General features: G+C 33.9%; 1 protein-coding gene across 3 annotated transcripts in view; it reads right to left on the minus strand.

Annotated features, from left to right (window-relative positions):
- CSMD3 (CUB and Sushi multiple domains 3) overlaps window positions 1–20960 on the minus strand; it is a 1097518-nt gene that overhangs the window by 35437 nt on the left and 1041121 nt on the right. For all 3 annotated transcript variants that reach the window (XM_060116495.1, XM_060116494.1, XM_060116493.1), the window contains 5 exons: window positions 19451–19627; window positions 9195–9374; window positions 7440–7613; window positions 3343–3516; window positions 1487–1560 (listed from right to left, as the gene is read on the minus strand). In XM_060116495.1, the coding sequence (XP_059972478.1) occupies window positions 1487–1560; window positions 3343–3516; window positions 7440–7613; window positions 9195–9374; window positions 19451–19627 (779 nt within the window). The remainder of the gene's footprint in view (window positions 1–1486; window positions 1561–3342; window positions 3517–7439; window positions 7614–9194; window positions 9375–19450; window positions 19628–20960) is intronic.

Consider the following 20960-nt stretch of genomic DNA (forward strand, 5'->3'; position numbering starts at 1 on the left):
GTCTTATGTGGAAATTCATTTCTTCATGGCTGACAGGCCAGGGCCTTGCCACTGGCCACTGGTCCCTGGTGGTCTGGTGGCTAGGATTCTGCACTCTCACTGCCGCTGCCTGACCTCAGTCTCTGGTGGGGCGCCGAAATCCTGCTTTAAGCTGCTGCAGGCCGAGGTCACCCAGATCACTTTCACCTACACTTTTCCTCATTGTCCCCGTATCTTCCTGTAGAGCTTACTCATCTACTCCATCACTTAATATTTCTCTTACATACTAGCTACTGCTTACAGATTTTCCTATGCTCACAGCTCTCTCCAATTTTTTTTTATCCTCATGGTCAGTTAGGCTATATCTTTTTTTTTTTTTTTTTTTTTTTGCGGAACGTGCCTCTCACTGTTGTGGCCTCTCCCATTGCAGAGCACAGCCTCCGGACGCACAGGCTCAGCGGCCACGGCTCATGGGCCCAGCCGCTCCGCGGCATATGGGATCTTCCCAAACCGCGGCACGAACCCGTGTCCCCTGCATCAGCAGGCGGACTCTCAACCACTGCGCCACCAGGGAAGCCCTAGGCTATATCTTGAAGCATATATTCCTTCTAATTTCTTTTTATTTCCACTCTTTCATTTCCTGTTACCTTTTTTTTTTTTTTTTTTTTTTTTTTTTTTTTTTTTTTTGCGGTACGCAGGCCTCTCACTGTTGTGGCCTCTCCCCTTGCGGAGCACAGGCTCCGGACGCACAGGCTCAGTGGCCACGGCTCACGGGCCTAGCCGCTCCGCGGCATATGGGATCTTCCTGGACCAGGGCACGAACCCGTGTCCCCTGCATTTGCAGGCAGACTCTCAACCACTGCGCCACCAGGGAAACCCCGCCTGTTACCTTTTTTAAAAGGTGTTTTTGAATGCAGATATAAGCATGACTTTTTTTTTTCTGTTTGCATTAACAGGATTTGTGTACATGAACCAAAGACTTTTGATCTAGCTTATATTAAATGGAAATATTTAAAGTATCCATTTGATGAAATAACTCAGACAACAGAAAGACAAAGACAATATGATCTCACTTATATGTGGAATCTAAAACAACAAAAAGCCGAACTCACATAAAAAGAAATCAGATCTGTGGTTACCAGAGCAGTGGAGGGGGGAGGGGTCAGGATTGAAGGAAGGTAGTGAAAAGGTGTTAACTTCTAGTTATAAGATATGTAAGTACTAGATATGTAATATACAACAGTGATGAGTATAGTTAACACTGCTGTATTGTATATAGGAAAGTTGTTAAGAAAGTAGGTCCTAATAATTCTTATCACAAGGAATTTTTTTTCTTTTTTGATTGTATGTATATGAGATAATGGAGGACATACTCTCTGGATTGCTAACTAAAATTACTGCAGTAATCATTCACACCATTGTGCTGTACACTTTAAACTTATACAGTGATGTATGTCAATTATATCTCAATAAAACTGGAAAAAAATAATGATAAAAAAGTACCCACTTGAAATCCAAATGTACTGTTTTGAGATCCATGACGTGGCACTCCTGGGTTTTCACATGAGGTACGGGTGGGTTCTAAAATAAAGATTAAAAACGTGATATTCCTTTAAAATTTACAGTTTTATTTAAATGTATATTTCTCCCACATAAAATAATTTTAAGAGATCTAGGGCTTAATGAAAGGGCCCTGGATAATAATGAAGAGTAAAATCTAATAACGTTATCTCTATGAACAGAAGCCTGATAATCTTAAAGCAGGAAATTCAGGTAGACTGCCGTTTATATGAATTATGCAATTCTTGAACTTTGAACCCTTCTAATATAAAAGCACTTGACATCCAACTAACTCTGTGAACAAAAAGTTAAGGGAAAATGAAGGATATGAAAGAGGAACACATACATAAAACATTTGCTCAACGACTTTACTAAGTTATAATATCAAGTAGGGTAATATTCCCTTCAAGAAATAAATTATTTTTCCAGAAACAGGACTTAGTTATTTGCATTTTTCACTGACACCTGTAGGAGATTCAGGCATAAAAATGGTAGGGGTGGAAGTCTCTGATTTGCCTAGCTTGTATGACAGGTTATTTGGTTAATTTATTCAATGTGGAATTTAATTTTAGTAGAAAAGGGAACACTCATACACTGTTGGTGGGAATGTAAATTGGTAGAGCTGCTGTGAAAAACAGTATGAAGGTTTCTCAAAAGCTAAAAACAGAACTGCCCTATAGCCCAGCAATTCCACTCCTGGGTATATACCCCCCAAAAAACTAAAACACTAAATCAAAAAGATACATATACCCCAATGTTCTTAGCAGTGTTATTTACAATTTCCAAGATATGGAAGCAACTTAAATGTCCATTAACAGATAAATGGATAAAGAAGATATGGTATATATATATATATATATATATATATATATATATATATATAGAGAGAGAGAGAGAGAGAGAGAGAGAGAGAGAGAGAGAGAGAGAGAGAGAATAGAATAGAATACTACTCAGCTATAGCAAAAAATGAAATTTTGCCATTTGCAGCAACATAGATGGACCTGGAGGGTATTATGCTAAGCGAAATAAGTCAGAGAAAGACAAATACTGTATGATATCACTTATATGTGAAATCTAAAAAATACAACAACTAGTGAATATAACAAAAAAGAAGCACACTCACAGATATAGAGAACAATCTAGTGGTTACCAGTGGAGAGAGGGAAGGAGGGAGGGGCAAAATAGGGGTAGGGGATTAAGAAGTCCAAACTACTATATATACAATAAGCTATAAGGATATACTGTACAACACAGGACACATAGCCAATATTTTATAATAACTATAAATGGAGTACAACCTTTAAAAATTATGAATCACTATACTGAACATCTGTAACTTACACAATTTTGTACATCAACTATACTTCAATAAAATATATGACAACAAAACACAAAAAAAATTAGGATTATAAAAATGTACTTAGAGCCATTTTGAAATCAAAGTACCTTTTTAATATTTTTGAAGCAAGTCTAATTTCACTTGAATATGCTTTATTAACTATAAAGCTCTATACAAATGTTAGTACTGATATTTCATGATATTAATCTGGAAGCTTTTTTCTTTTTCATTTTACTGATAAACAGGGAAACTATTTTAAGCATTTATTCTAGAAGTTTTATGTACTAAAAATAATATATGTTTAACGATATTAATTTTCAGTGCCTTCCAATGGCTTCTATATTTTACATTTGTTTTTCACATTTAATCAACTATAGTTTATAGGATAAAGAAAACCATTAAACCTCCCTACTATCTATTAATTCCCAAATTACTGAGCATTATCAATCTTTAATTAATATTACCTATGCAGTGAGGTGATGATCCACTCCAAGTGCCATCTGCCTGACATATTCTGGTGCTAGATCCCACTAATATGAAAGGAGAATTGCAGCTGAATGAAACCTCTGACTGGTATATAAAGCTTTTGCCTTCTCTTTTCCCTTGGGCAGGTATACCAGGGTCACCACAAAACTTTGCTGGAAGTGAAAAGAAAGACAATTATATAGTGATTTAGATTCATCAGAGTAAACAGTTCAGAAAAATGATGAAAATAACTGAAAGACTGCACTAAAGTGACATGCTATCCATGTTAATCTATCCCAATGAAAATTTGTTTAGCTTTTGTCTACATGAATAAATGCTGAATATTCAACTCAGCATAATATTTTTTAAAAATTAATTTGATTCAAATATTTTTCCACCTAGTAGACCACCTTAACAATTGTAGATTTTTTGGTATTTTTTTGTTCTATATTGACCAGAATCAAACCAAATATTTGTACAAATAGGCTACAAAGTTGGAGTGTATTCTTGAAAAGGCATGTGATTCACAGATAGCTCTATCAGAAACAAAGAAACATAATGGTCTAGGATATACTCTCCAGATTGCTATGTATTTTTTAATGTATATAAAAGATATAGTTATTTGTTTCAATGATACGTGCTCTGTTGAACACTCGGATCACGTATCCTAGTATCCGAGTATTCGGTTGTCTTCCTCCAAAATATTGGTGGGGGGTAGTGGTAGTTTTTTTAAGAGAAAAGAAGGCCATCAGAATCCAGATCCATACAAAACCAAGGAATCTCAATGTTCTACAATCACTGAAGAAATCAACTTGACAATAGTTCTAAACAAATTGATTAGATGATTCCATTCAACATATATTTTTAAAGTACTAAAAAACTAATAAGTGCTTGCACTTATTAGTAAACAAACTAAGGTTCCTTCACTTGTGGAGTTTATGCTTTTGTGAGTAAAGCAAACAAACAATAAGCATAATTAATAAGTAAAAATGGTAGTATATGGGAAGATAATAAGTCCCATGGGGAAAAATAGTGTGGGCAAAGGAGATCAGGACTGTACATGTGGATGTGCTAGATGGTGAGTAGTGGTAGTGGATTTTAATAAGGTAGCATGGGTGTCTCTCACTGAGAAAAGATTTGGAGGAAAAAAAACATTTAACCATGTTGATATCACAAGGGAGAACATTGTAGATAGAGGAAACAGCATTGCCAAAGCCCTGTGCTGGGTCAAATCTGGCATGCTGGAGGAAGAGTAAGGCCAGTGAGACTGGAGCAGAGTAAGCACGCAGAAGTGTAGGAGAGGATGAGATCAGATGGCTTCAAATCTAGTAGATAACTGAGGCAAAGTACATATAGCATGTTTTCCTTTTTTTTTTTTACTGTAGTCAAAAATACATAACATAAAATTTACTATTTTAACTATGTTTTAAAAGTATACTCAATTTTTAAATTTGCAGATTCAGCACCTGGAAGCTTATTCCCCTATAAAGCAAACAGAAATAACCAAATGTTTTTAAGTATAAATGTAGCCTTAAGATAGTTATAGGTTGAGTGACTATAAAATGCATCATCCAAATCAAGACACTTTTGAGAGTAAAAGGAAGATTCTAACTGGATAGGACACCTACCAGGATAACAGAATAAACAAGAATTGTTCCAGGAAACCTGGAATAAATGAATACCTTATTTATAGAATACCTTAGTCTCAAACTCAGTGTTCAAAGACCTTCCCTGAAATTCAAGACTCAAGAAACTTGGACTTTTAAACCTCTTTTTAGAAACATTTTTTTTCTTTTAAAACAGTTAAGATGAAAAGTAATCATAAAGTAAATATTAAAATAAAATAAACTGGGGAAATGTTCAAAGTATGGTAGCACATGTAAAATAAATATTTATTTATTGTGTTTTGTTTTAATTTTCACCATTTCTTAGATACTGTAAGCCTTAGTGGTACTTGTCATCCAAGCACTTCTAGCAACATAATATCAAACCCCAAAGGCCAGGCTCCTTGTGTTATTAGTCTTTGTATCTCTAGCACATTTTAAATTCAATGGCTATTTCCTCAGTGAACATTATCAGTGGGTACTTCAGCTTTAGCAATCATTTCTATTACTAAGTTATCTCACAGTTATTTTATAATTTACTTCTGAAATGTTTCTCTAGCATATTTCTGCTGAGTCATTCAACTCAGAATCTTATCTTTATTCAATGAAAAAAAGAAAGGAGGAGAGATGCAACCACATAAACTCTTCAATCCCCCCTCCCAGACCCCCCATCATTCAATCTGTTTTCTATCTTTAGATTTCCATGTACTAAACCAAACAACCTACTGGTGTCAAGTTTAGAGGCTTAACACACAGGGTTTATTTTCAAAAGGCTTCAGTTCACAGTGATATAAACTTTAAGATAAAAAGGCATAGTTTGAACAGATTTAACGAGAAAAGATTTTCTTTTTTGTTAAATACCTATAATTATTGAATTTGGCTATTCAATGGATAAGAGAATTGTCTCTTAGGTCTACCTTCTCTGAACTGGAATTCATACTCTGCCATTTACTAGTAATATGACTTTAGGCCACACAATAATGTAGCTGGTCCCCTAAATGATGGCAGAGTTACCCAGTGTCCTTACAATTTGACCTCTCTGAGCCCATGTCATTATCTATTAAAATGTCATGACTGAACATACTTAGCCAGGAGTTCTATGTACTAAAAATAATATATGTAGAGCAATTGGGACAAAGTAAGCCTTATTATATTTGGATACTTATTACAATTTAAATGTCTATAGTAAGTATTTTATTATTATTTGCATTTTAATAGATCAAAAAATAAAACATTATATCAAGAAACTTTTTGAGATTTTTTCATTCATATCAAATAAACTTTACCATAAACTCATCTATGTAAAATCCCCTTGTTGCTATTTATTCTGAGGTAGCTATAGAATATCTAGTCTCATTCAGAACACATTGGTCTGTTTTAAGATGATCCTTAGCATCAGAATTTTAAGGGTCAATCTGTGTGACATCAACCTTGAGGCTTGGAACATACTCTAATAAATCATATTACCTAGAGAGAGCTTCTTTAGATGTTGCATAAATTGAAGTCTAACAGACCACAATTGCAGAAGTAAATTAGTTTTATCTCTCATGCTCAATAAAACTGGTTAGTAATACTCTCTGTAGCAAATGTGATATGAATGATCTGATGGGCCAGCAAAATGGTTGTATGTATGCATAGTATTTGCAATCACTTAATAGGAAGCTCTTCAAATAAACTATCAGGTTTATGATTGGACTTTTGAAATGAGAAATTTAAAATTAATAATGTAGCTTATTTTTTCCACTTTTTCAGTTATAGGTGGAGCTTTTGCATCACATTTTAAGAGATCCTTTCTTACTTCAAGGTCATTTAGGTAGTGTTGTAATATTTAAAACTTTTATATTTAATTCCCTAATGATTTGACATTGATTTGCTATTTGGTGTGAGCCAAAGATTGTGTGTGTGTGTGTATGTGTGTGTGTGTGTGTGTGTGTGTGTAAATGAATTGCCTTATTGCATTAATTGAAATTTCCATTCTTTCCCCACTGATTTGTTCTATAATACATCAAGTATCAATAAATGGTTTTGTGCCCTCTATTCTCTAACACTGGTTTACTTTCTATCCCTGCACCAATGTTGTAATGTCTTAATTACTATAGCATTCTAAGTTTGATATCTGCCAAGGATTGCACTATATATCAGGGGTACAACAGTGAACAAACACAAAAATCTCTGCCTTTAAGGGACATAAACCTGAGTAGAGGACATCATCCAAAAAAACAAGATGTGTAAAATGTATAGTGTGTTTTGCAAACAAAGCAGTTTAGCCTAAAAGTTAGAGCAGAGGGAACATAATGGTTGGATTGCATAAAAAATAGCTACACTGGTAAATGCTGATTTTAATTGAATTTTAATTATGCATGGGAAAGAGCTTAACAATCTCATATTTGTCCTAGCAAAATCTGAAAAAAAAATTATGTAACAGCTGTAATCACAGTAAAGTAGCTCTAGGAGAGTGAAAACATAATTTTAAGTATGGAAAGTATACTCACGTAAGCACTGTGGTACTTCCCCACTCCAGGTACCATTCCCCACACAGGTCAAAACAGCAGGAAAGGATAGTTCATAGCCTGGAGAACAGATGTAGCTAACACTAAAGCCCCAGTCGAAATTTGTTCCTTCCAACCTTCCATTAGAAATCTGGGGAGGAGTTGGGCAGGTAACAGCTGTAATTACATTAAAAATGATTAGACACAGCTGTTGAAATATGCTGGTGTTAAAAAAATAAATATCATTAGAAGAGGCATATGTGCTAATTTAACCTTTTGGAGGACAATATGGTGTGGTATGTTTTATTCTCCTGGTAGTATTCCTGAAACATCCCTGGAATTAGTCCTTCTAGGATGTGACTACTTCTTGGCAACATAATGGCTATTGGTTGTCAGATATTCTCTTACAAAATAACAAGTTTTCTGACATTGAAGGGAAGGCAAAGAGAGGGTGACCTTCTATCCAGTATACTGCAACTGATAAATTACTGGTTTTATATAAAATTATTTTCCAGTGACATTTAGAAAGACTGAAAAGCTGGGTTGTTTGGCTATATAAAGTGTCAGCATTGTAGCAAGGAATTTGGGAGTAATTCTGTGACATTTTTGAAAAGACAGATTATGTATCTCATTAAAATATCCAAATTGGTTCTATCAACCACTTAGATTCATATGCTAAAACTTACTATATAGTTTCTAAATGCATTATAAAATTTTTAAACATTCATTTTTAAAATTAAGTTGTCCTCGAGCAAAGATGGGTTAGATAAGGTGATAGAGGTGAAGGGAAAAAGAGGGGTACCAATTACAAAATCTAAAAATGAGGAATGATTTTATTTTGCTGACTAGCAACATATATAAATCAATTTTGGGAGATGTATAACATTGTCATTATCAGAATCAATTAATAATGTATGAAATATTTTCTAAAATATAAAATGTCTGTTCATATATTTTCACAGACTAACTGTATATTTATAGTGATCTGATTAGGAAACTGTAATCAAGAAGAAAAGAAACACATTGGTATTATTCTTTTGTGTTAGATTATGTCAGGGAGATATTCAACTGGCAATTCATAGGCATTTAGAGATGCACCTTAATGAGAAATCTCGATGATTAACAATCAGTATTACTATAAAACAGTATAAATTATCTGACATTGTATCTACAGTATTTCACAAATAATAAAAAAATTGGCAAAAATTTATGAAAATATTTTCAATGGAAAAACAAATAGCATAAAGTAGTAAACTTACACCTATATTGACTAAAATATTACTTCTAGATTACATTCTTTAAAGAAACAGGTTTACCTTTTAAGAAAAAGTACAGCTCAACAATTCAGGCTGATTGTTTTCAAATTATAGAAAGTTTTTCTTCCCATCCATGAATAACTTGACCCAGGTAGATAATCAATTTAAAGTTCTAGTTCATTATGGTTATATTCTCTTTTAAGTATTCATCAATCAATATAAATTATGATGGCAATTACATATCACAGAACATGATATTTTTGTTATTTTGCTTGTATGACAGTTCATTATCATTACTTACAATGAGATATAATGTTTTTGTTAAAATGTTTTAAAATCTTATATGTTATTATCTATATGGTTTAAAGCACTCAATTTTGGTACCAGAGAAAAAAGTGAAACAATACAAAAAAACACTATTTAAATTTACTTTAAATTTGCATATTAATGCAGAAAATATGTGGTGGTTATCACATAAATATTGAAGAAATCATTATCATACCTCTACAAGCTGGCATTACTCCACTCCAAGTTCCATTAGTTGTACAAGTCCTGATTCTGGAACCATTCAATTCCATCGTATAGCCTGGCTGGCACATGTAGGAAACATTTTGTCCAACCACATAATCATCTCCATATCTCAGTCCACTGGCTGGTATACCTGGGTCTCCACAACTGATTACTATCAATATTGGATTGGAAGAGCAGATAGTTAATGTGGCATGTATTTAATGGAAAGAAATAGTAAGCATATGGCATACTTAATATAAAAGTAGGGAAAATTAGTTATCATGCTCATTTTTAATGATAAAACATAAGCATATTTAAACCACATACTGGCAATTCCTGATTATGATCAGTTACTTATTACAGATTCTATACATATGGCTCAGAAACTGTCATTTAGACTCAAAAAGGCCAGGTTAATATGCTATTATGTTGTAAAAAACTCTGATGTGGTAACCTCTTTTAACCTGAATTAAATAATCATGGAGAAGATATCCTATAGGATCGAGATTTCTAACATAATATTTGAAATTTCTACTCCTATATATGGTTACTGAAATCTCTAATTTATCAGTCTTGCTGGACTGAGAGTATATTTTCTGCACAGTGCCATTCAACTGGATATTATCATAGTTTTTAACTAACATAATGCTAGGTGCAAAAATAATAATTTTATTGAAAAAATGAAAGAATGAATAAACTATAAAATGTGAATTTATCACATACTGGGCAAGATACATAATCTGTGGGCCTAGTGAAAAATGAAAATGCCAGAGCTAGGGATAGAGAAATCAATTTCCCATTTCCATCATCTCATTGCCATCCCAAGTGACAGAAAAATCCTCAAGAAATTGCGACCTCCACTCTGGAATGTGTTTGCTTCCTGGATTAGGGGTGAGTAAGAGGCCTCTGTCAAGTGCTTGGCAAATCTGCCTTGTATTGCCAGTCTAGGAAAAGGTTAGCTGCTGCCCTGCTCTGCCCCAAGACTCCATGAGTACAGCCAACTCCAAGCAGCCCCACGCACGCTTGCACCCAGACCCCACAAAGGGGTGGAGAACAAAGGTGCAGTGTGAGCCTCCTTCTGCTAATGACATGATGGACCGGCTGGGCAGAAGGCATCAGTGGTCCAAAGCAGGGGTGGTAGGGGGAAGGCCAGGGAGGACCAGGGGCACCAGGTGGTAGGGAGCTAAAGGCCTATAACCCATCCTAGAAAGACAGGGAGGCAAGGAGGCAAACTGTACAAGAGCAGACTCTCCAAACCTTCAGCACATGCTCCATTGTCCCAGTGGGCTTTAATTATAAAACACAAATTCAAAGATTAAATCATTAAAAATTTTGAGACAGTGATCACAGAGCATTAAACACCAATTACAGGAGCCTTTTGAGCACGAAATTCTAACAATCACGCTGGTCCATAAAGCTGTCTCAAATTACATATATAATATTCTCATTTATAAAATGACACCACACAAAAACTTTCAAAAAGACTGGTGACAGCATAGGAAACAGAATTAAGTCTAAATATGGCATTTAAGAACAAGGCATAACAGAGATCATATATAAGCCACAAAAGCACTTGCTGTTTTGAGAAACATGATTTAAGCATGCTTGGCTAAACGCTTTCTGGTGGCTAAGAGAAAAAGGAAAACACAAAAGGTCACATCACTTTTCCTTTTCTGGAGACAAAAAACATGTGGTATACCTGCCTTTTAGTATTTGTTTTGCCTTTTGAATTTTTTTTTCATTAAACGACAAATAATTTTACCAGGTAAATCTAAGTTATACTGCCTCATTTTTATTTTGAATTAACAGTAATTAATTAATAGTTCCCATTTTGGAAGTCTAGGGTTAAAGACTAAAAATAGATTAAGACATAGAAGACCTTAATGACAATTAAATTATATTGTATTTATATACAATAAAAGTAACAAAAAGAGGCTTTCGGTTTTTTAAATTTACCATTGAAATTATGAATGTCAAGGTTTTTTTCATATTATTCTAATCTGTTGAGCCTAAGAAATTTAGGACCATGAAAAATGACATTTAAATTAAAGAATAATATTCACGACACTCCGTCTGCTAATCCTCAGAGCCCTGAAGAGTTTGCTGAAATCACACTCATTGAGTGTTTCTATCTGACTCCTAATAAGAGTTTTGTATATAGGATGATTTTAATTCTTTTAGTTACTGACGAGGAAAATATTTTTTCAATCGTACAACTGAGTTGGATAGGAAATCAAATCCTGCTTGTTTACCATAAAATGTCAATTCTTTTTGCAGCTTTAAAACGTGTAATCATATAAAAATGAGTTTAAGACTTCAATTTATTTTATTTTACTTGTTATTTTATATTTTTAATCTAGATTCAAAGCTAAGAAGAAGGAAAATTAAAGAGAACACCAACAGATAGTTATTCTTTTCTGGGCAGCGCTTTACAGACTGAATTAGAATTCTGGCAAGAAAGAACAGCTAACCCAGTCGTAAGGCACATGAGCTGAGTGAGATGTAGCCACCGAAAGAGGACAGAGGGTTTATTTTAGAGAAGCACTGAGGAAGAGTTCTGCATATCTTGGCAGCATCATGAATGAAATGCCTGATAACAACAGCTTCAGAAGGATTTGTTCTGGTGGTTTCATAATGAAGCAAAGGTCAAAGAGGAAGTTTCCAATAGCAACAATCTTTGTAAACAGCACCTGCTCCACAAGTCAATTCAGTCACCACCAGCTTGTTTTCAGCAACAAAAAGAGGCTTTCGGGTTTTTTTAGGCAAAACCTTAGAATAGTAGCTCTTTAGGGCTTTCCCCTAAAATTCAGAGACATTAGTGCCTATCAACAGGGTGCTGTGGTTTAATGCAAGAGAATCTTTTCTAAAGTCATCAAATCCCTTATGCACACAGCAAGAGTGCACACACACTGCAAAAGTGCATGCACACGCATGCATCCACACACCCACAACCCAATAAACTCCATGAAGACAGTTATTTTGTCTCTTTTGTACACTACTGTATTCTCTGAGCCTAGTCTTGGGCATGACTAATCATAAGAGATTAAGTAAAATATTTGTCTAAAGAATAAATGAGTGAATGAGTATGTAAGGAATGATTAAACAACTCAAATTCTCAAAAACACATGAATTGTTTGAAACGTTTGAGTTTGGTTTTGTGTGAGCTTTTCTAATTAGCTTCTATTATGTAATTGATGCTTATTTGGCATCATTTATGATAAATCTAAGTATATAACCTCTATGCTAAATATAAAACATAATTGTGGTAATTCTAGTCAATCTATGCCATCTCAAAACTACTTTCTCTTTTAACTTCTTAAATGAACATTATAAATATGCATTTTTTTAAAAAAATATGATCACATTACCCACACTTTTACAACAGAATTCATTTTTTACTCAATATCTAATGAACATTTTTGCATGTTAATACATATAGATCCATTTAACTTGTTTTTAATGATATGATATTCCCTTGCATGGATATACATGTGATATGATTCATGTAACCAAACCCCTGTGACTGATATTTGAGTTATCCCATCATTTTCCCACTGTACACAGTGCAGCAATGGACATGCTTGCTTGGACATTATTACACATGTGCTTTGCTGAGTTTCAAGTCCAGAACAGAGTTCTGTAACACAATGAAGTTCCAGAAAGGTTCTCAAGCCACTTCCCTGGTAACACTTCTGATTCTATACAATCTCCCAATGCAAAATTTAGTTTCCTTTTTATATCTCAGTAAGGTACGTTTTTTCAACTTTAACCTTGGCACTATGACATTTGGGACCAATAATTCTTGGCTGCTTTATGCATGGTGGGTGTTTAACATTGATCTCTACCTGCTAGATACCAATAACACATCCCACTCACCTGCAATGTGACAGCCAAATATATGTCCAGACATTGCCCCTGGGAAGCAAAATCACCCCTGTTTGAGAACCGCTGCACTGAAGGATAATTCTCCCTTCTTGAGAAGATTTAGATGACTTTTTAGCTTCATCTCCCCCAGTTCCATGCAGGGATAGCCCCCAGCTTTCTCTTGTGTAAGACTAGCCCAGCTCCCTGACCTATCCTCTATAAAAAAAAAATCCATGAGAATTCTCAGGTTGGTAAAAAAAGATTGGGTAAGAGCCATTTCTGTGCTGGTTATTTGGAACAAAAAGCCGTAGTTTCATTCATCACTGGATATGATTAAGTATGCTGTCCCTGGCCCAAATGACTTGTAGGATACAGGGCATTGATCAGTTCGGAAGCAGAAGTCCTGGTACGTTAAAAAAAATCCAAGAAACAATTTATATACATATATATATATGTATACATATACATATATATATTTTGTTTGTTTGTTTGTTTTTGTTTTTCTTTTCTTTAGACCTGACAGCCCATCCTTACTTGAAAAGCCCTGTCCTGGCACAGATTGTATCTTTTTCCCAAACACTATGTGCCCTAGGTACCAGAGGTGGCTCTGCCTGTTAGATTTTGTGAAAGATAATGTTTCCATACTATTAGTATCTTGAAGGGTTTCTGTGTTAACAAAAATGTATATATGTTTTTAATGAGTATTTACTTGTGCTTAGTTTTTAGATATTCTCTCTCAGTCTGAACATTACAGAAGGGGACTTCACCAAATCTTAAAATCAGGACACTGTTATGAGCTTCTTGATGTTGTAGCAAATATCTTTTCCTTCCAGCTTGGTTTAAGTTCTGTGGATGTTTCTTAACATTTATAATTTCTCTGCCAAAGTGTTCATGATATTTGAATGCCTGGTTTTGATCTCATGATATATTCTTTTACTCACCCATGAGAAAATTAGTTATTTGGGGGAAACTTCATACTCCAGCACTGGCGGTGGGTTTAATAAGGACCTGTCTGGAGATGCAGAAGGATAAGCATAGAGAAGAGGGAAGAGTTCTTGGTTTCGAGGCATATTTTTAGAGAAAGATTAATTAAGTGTACGATTTCTCAATTCCTCTATAATCTGAAGCCGGAGAATATTAGCAGTTATAATTTATGTGAGGAACGTTTTATCCTTTTACCAATATCTGTAATAAGGCTAGATATGAGGAAGAAAAGTAGGGGCATTACCATTATTATTAAATTATGTTTATTCCAAAAATGTTTCCTAAAATCATGAAAATGGATAAGGAAAATCACAGGTGACACATCTACACATGTGACTGGAAAGGAGTGTTTTAAGAACAAAAAATCTGTGTGTGTTTGTGCATGTGTGTGTGTGTGTTTTGCTGCTGGGCAATCAAGCAAATAAAAGGTGTATTTGCAAATCACTCCGGTAGGAAATTCTCAAAGGGTAAAAATGCTTGAAATGCCAAAGCTACTTTACTGAGTGTGAAATATTAGAGACCAGAGACCAACCTTACTAAACTTTGCCAGTTCCTGGCAAAGGGCTCTATGATAGGTTCTGGGTAAATGATGTTTTATTAACTAAATCCATAAGTCATCCAATTATATTATATACCCGCGGGTCTCTTTCTATTTCATTTAAACTATATTTTATATAAACTATATTACTATAATAAGTTAAAAATAAAATAATATTCTAAAAATTGGATCACTCCTTTGATTATCACTATGCAGGAGGTACTAGTTGCCTAAGGATAACTAGCCCAGTGACGGAGGGGGAAAACACTTAAAGTAACCAAAATTTTATTTTTAAAACGTAGAAAAAAAATCTAAATATAATTCAACTCTTTATATTTTACTTTCATTCAACCATTGTAACTAGATGATTTATTCAACTATATTTTAAGACTTTTATTAATTCTCTCCTACTCAAATCATCCTATATTGAAATGTGTGTCATATAATCAATCCTGTAGATTTTATCTCTTTCAACTGATATTGTCCTAAATCTATCAGATCCCTATTTTCAATTATAATATATGTGATTCAACAGTACTCCTGTTCTTTTCTTTTGACTCATCATATTAAAATATTTCATCTCCTGGAAGATTTAGATTTATTACTGACATACCTGTACTATATGTTTGAACTCTCATCTTGAGATAACCAAATAATTATTGCTAAGCTATATAGAGAAAATTGCAATTTTAAGTGGAAAGTACTGTTGAGCAAACACAAATTTTACAAGTGGTCAGCTCATTAAAAAATGATATAACTTTGTAGAACTCCAATTGGTAAATGTAGACAAATTGGAAAAGTAAGAGAGGAATAGGCTAGAAATTAACAAAACATTTCCATATGCCTTATAAGCAATGCCCTATATTTATATCATGTCAAATATATTTGACAATGGTTAAAAAAAAAGGAAATAAAGCAAGAAAACAAGGAGGAGGAAAAATACAGAAGGAGAAAATGAAGTGAACTTGATAACATTGTTTCCTGAGTTAAAAAGACTTGAGTTTAAATCTTAGACTCTACATTTACTAGCTGTGTTAGCACAGGAAAGAAAGTTATATTTTCTCTGTAAGATACCATTTCTTCAAATGTGAAATAGAAAGGATAATAGTATATACTTTATAGATTTGTTCTGAGGATTATGTGAGAGAACTTGTGTAAAGCACTTAACATAAATCCTAACAAATGGTAAGCATTGACAAATTTATTTATTATGAATAGAAATAGTAACACTTTGAATGAAAAGAAAAAAAGGATGGTTTTGTTTTCTTTAGGTGGGTTTTCCAAAAATTGGAATCAGGAATTTGGTTTAGAAATTTAGTTCAATACTTTAAATTTTTTCATACTTAATTCATTTTAAGTTCATATTTATGTCCTTGCATATAGATACTAGAAAAATAATGCCTACAAAAGGCAATTACATTAAATCAAAATTTATTAAACATATACTTTATTTGAATTTAATGTTTCTGGTATATATAAGAAATAAAAAAAATTAATTTAATGGGAAAATTCATCCATTTATGTGGCAGAAATAACTGTTTAGTGGTGAGCTCTGTCAGTATTCAGTAAATCAGTTAAGTGATTTGGTGCCTCAGTTTCCTGACCTATGCATATAAGTCTATGATACAATCTCTTCCAGCTCCAAAATTACATGATTCTATCAATCATATATTGAAATTAACTTCCACTGTAAATTAATGAGAAGGACTCTGAAACACTGGTTCTAATCAACAACAGATCATCACATATAATATTTTCAGTATGTTAGATTCTTTAATTACAGGAGTTTAATCTGCTTTAATTTCCACTGAAACCTCTCTCTGTGTTTCTTTTTGAAGGATATTTTTATTTTTGCTTTTGGTTTGGGTTGCTACTGAGGTGTTTGCCTGTGAAGTAAATCAACTGTTAAAATTCTCAGTTTCTAGTTTAACGGCAATTCAGCATTTAAAAGCTAATGCTTGAAATACCTTACTCAACACAATATTTCTCCTTGAAGAACTGACATAAAAAAGAGACTTTATATTTTGATATGTTATTTGTTCCCAGTCTGTGTTGAATTGAGTGTTTTTTAACTTGTTTAAAAATTCCTAAGGAAAACCAAAAACAATTCAGTAAAAAATTTAATCTAATTTTCAATCTTAAGAAATAGTATGTGTTTTTCTTTACTAAAGTTGGAAAATAAATAAAAGACTTAGGTATTTATCCATGAATAAAAAAATTGTTATTCAATGTGAAAAATAATGTTACTCAGTATATTTCCTTTATTCTGAATATATTCATTATTTCCTTCTTTTTCATAATTGTATATTGAAAACATACAATATACCAGAAACTGTGTGCTATGTTATCTATAAATTACAAGCCCTCTCTGCAAGTATTTTAAAATGGAGTGGAATGGTAAGTCATGTGCACTAATAGTTAAAATAAAATTCATATGAGATATTTGAGTCAGTCAACAACTATTTACTCAGTCAATTTATGTATCAAGTGCTAGAGGGTCAATGATACAAACAGCCCCAGTTACTACTGCCCTATTAAGTTTATAGGTTAGTGATGTAAGGAACTGCCATAAAAGAGTTATACAATGTAGAGAAATCAGTTTTAGCCAAAAGGGATATGAGGAAGAAGTGCCCTAAGAAGGCTTTTGCCAAATGTGCCGTTTGAGCTAATACTTAAAGGGTACTAGGTAAGAGTTTTAAAGGCTCAGATTGGGGTGGTGTACTATGAAAACAGTAAAGCATATTTCTTAATTGTTAGAATGTTCAGTATTTTTAAAAATGAGACATTTTCAAAGTAAGTAGGAGGACTTCTTTCCTTCAAGATGGAGAAACAAGGAAGAATTTACTCTCCATTTGAAACAACTTCCCAATCCCACCCCATCAAAAAAAAATACAAGTTTCATCAGGCAGCAAAGCACAGTGATCCTTGAGTGACAGGAAACAAATGAGGTGATTGTTATGACTGCCTGGTCTTACTGCCCAAAGAGAGTTTCCAGGCTGTGGCACAGGGAGAAGGACCCCATACAGAATCCGGCAGACACCCTGAGTTGAAAAGATGGATTGGACAGGACACAACTAAGTGGATAGACTTAGTGATACAGAATACAAGAGAGGACACACACACAGATCTCTGGAGACATAGGGAGAAAACTCCTTGAGTTATTTGGCAGAATACTGATTAAGCCATGAGAAAACTGCCCAAGGTGAAGTAAAAAACTACTTGCAAAGATTAGATGTAACAGTATCTGGTGCTGACACAAGGCCAGGGATATAACTTGTTACTGATTCAAATCAACAACTGAGAAATATTTTGCTATTGAAGATTTGGCTGATATGTTCTATTCAGTGCTTATTTCAACAACCTTCCAGCCATAGTGTGCCTTTACCTTTGAAGAGACACAATATACACGAAGTATCTCAACAGTTTTCAGGCAAGATATTAACTACAACTAACTTTCTCAAGAATCACAGATGTGACATGGCATTAGTTTGATGGCATCCTCCTCTGAATAGATTATTTCAGCTATTTACTCAAGAAATAAAAATACTCACAAAAGAGCTAAAGAAAAAGGTGGGGGATGCATCATTTGCCCATACATGGTACAAGGCCTGTCTCCTTAGTAAATTTCTGGGAATTACTAGGTCAGCCAAGGGCTGCTCCACCACTGACACTGTCAAGAACGACTGACCTTCTCCACACCACAACATTAAAATAAGACCAGCATCTTTTTGGATCCTGGAAGCAACATGCTTCTCATTTACAAATTTTACTTACGCCCATTTATGTTAATATTTGCAAATGACTTTTAATGAGGGCCTCTACAGCAAAAGTATAATCTGTTCAAATTTCAACACACAAGAAACTTCCGTTAGTCTCCTCAGAGCCTATTTCACTCAAGGGCTTTAGCAAGGTCTCATGACTCCTTGAATGAGTCTCTGAACACATCCTAAAATAGCTCTTCTTTTCAAAAATTTCATGATTTACATGATGCTACTGCGGTTCTTCTTAATTAATATAAGCAGCAGTGATTTTCCAACAGATAGATTATTGTTAGTTAAATAAATTCTATTTTTCCATATATAGGCATTAATTTATATATAGGAATTTTAAATGCATTTTAAAAAACACATCAAGTGGGTAATTTCATTATGATGCTGAATCTCTGAAATGCCACATTTTTTAACATCTCAAGGGGCAAATCAGCCACCAGGACTTCCAACAATAGTGCACGAACCCAAAAATAATCAGTTTGCTTTTTCAAAAACCAAGTCAACAATTAATATGTGCTAGATTGGCAAAACAAAAGTACATTCCTTGTATTTTTGGTCTTGATTATAGCTGATAATTCATCTTTGTTTTTAACATGCTGTAAAATTACATTTAATAGCACTGATATTCTGTGATCCCTCTTTTCTCTGCCAATGTCATACCTTGGAAGCCAACTGATTCTTTCTTTCTTTCTTTCTTTCTTTATTTTTTTTTGCGGTACGCGGGCCTCTCACCGCTGCGGCCTCTCCCGTCGCGGAGCACAGGCTCCGGACGTGCAGGCTCAGCGGCTATGGCTCACGGGCCCAGCCACTCCGCGGCATGTGGGATCTTCCCGGACCGGGGCACGAACCCGTGTCCCCTGCATCGGTAGGCGGACTCCCAACCACTGCGCCCCCAGGGAAGCCCCCAACTGATTCTTAACCTCACTAGTGTATACTTGAACCATAACACTATCATCATCTTTTAATGTGAAGGACAATACAAATATTCAAAACCTTGCCTGGTTTGATGAATTACAAAACACACACATACATGTTTATATAACTATTTTTCACATACCTAGTGATATTTCAAAATACTGAGAAGAAACTTACTTGTACAGTTAGGCACTGTTCCAGACCACGTTCCATTGGCTGTGCACTGCCTAACTGAAGGTCCAGAAAGGATATATCCCTCCACGCAGGAATAAATGACTGAACTAGAAAATGTTGTGCCATCAATCCGAAAGACTTTTCCATTGGCTGTTGTACCTGGGTTACCACACTGGACAGCTATAAAACAAAATGGTTAAGAGTATATATAAAAATAGTGCATTTAGGAATCCTCTCACAAAAAGTTAAGGACTAAATGATTGTTTCAGATTATCCAAAGGAGCGATAAAATCCTCTAAAATAAGCATTGAATTCTCTTTTATAAGGAGTTGAAATTCAAGATGAATTTATAATGATCTTATTAATTACTGGGATACAAATCATATAAAAGCTACTTTTTAAAGAATTTTGTGAGTCGTTTTGGTAAAAACTTTGCACAGTAAAGTAATTACTTGAGAGTATTGCTTTTGGGTAACACAAAGTCTTTCAAAGAAGAATTTTAGGAGTATCTGCCTAAAAAGCAGCTCATGTAAAATTGGAAGATATGTAACGAGAAAAAACAAAGATTTACTATAATTGTACTGGTAAGTAAACAGATATAAAATATACACTGATTTACTATAATTATACTTGTAATAAAACAGATATAAAACGTACACTTAAATATTATAAGCATCATGTATGTTTTTATTTATATAAGTATATAACTGATTTGCACTAAAACTTTATAATCTCTATTTCTGGACCAAAGTGTACAAAAAAATTAACTGAGTAATAACAAAGTCACTAAAATTCTAGGAATGATTTTCATTAAGTTTTCAATGTATCCTAAATAGAAGTCACAAACACAAATGCCTTATATGGTTACTCTGTATTATGTTTAACTATTTGCCATCAATGGCATAAGTGAATTTTTTGAATATATTAAAAGCAAGCCTATGTCAAATGCAGTACCTAATTTTGTTGTAGTATAAGAAGGCAACTTAATGCTTTACAGAATTTGCTATCTATACGAATATGAAGTGTAATTATAATTTCAGAAAGTACCACATATATCTCTTGCTGCATCTTAAATATTTAATTTTTTTGATCATTGGTAGTGGTGCTGTATGTTTGTGTGTATGTGTGTGTAGACAGAAAACTTATACATCTTGCACATTACAATTAGGGCATCTTTATCTCATAAAGGTTAGTACCTGGAGAGTTTTCCATTATGTGTGTATTCATAATCTATCTAACTAATCTCCTGCTGATAAACATGAAATTTAATTTAGTTTAGTTTCTCTATCATTTTTGGTTATAATATACTCTAGCTTATATATACAACTATGTACATTGATCCTATTTTTATGATAAGTTTCTGAAAGTGGAATTTCTGGAAAATTTTAATTCTGAAAAATATTTTTAAGTATATATAGCGTTACCCAAGATATTAGAAAAATACACACTTGTATCAATAGTGTGAAAGTTTGCTTATTTTCACACATCCTCTCCAATACCATGTCCCATCATT

The sequence above is a fragment of the Mesoplodon densirostris genome, chromosome 13, assembly GCF_025265405.1.
Source record: "Mesoplodon densirostris isolate mMesDen1 chromosome 13, mMesDen1 primary haplotype, whole genome shotgun sequence".
NCBI lineage: Eukaryota > Metazoa > Chordata > Mammalia > Artiodactyla > Ziphiidae > Mesoplodon > Mesoplodon densirostris.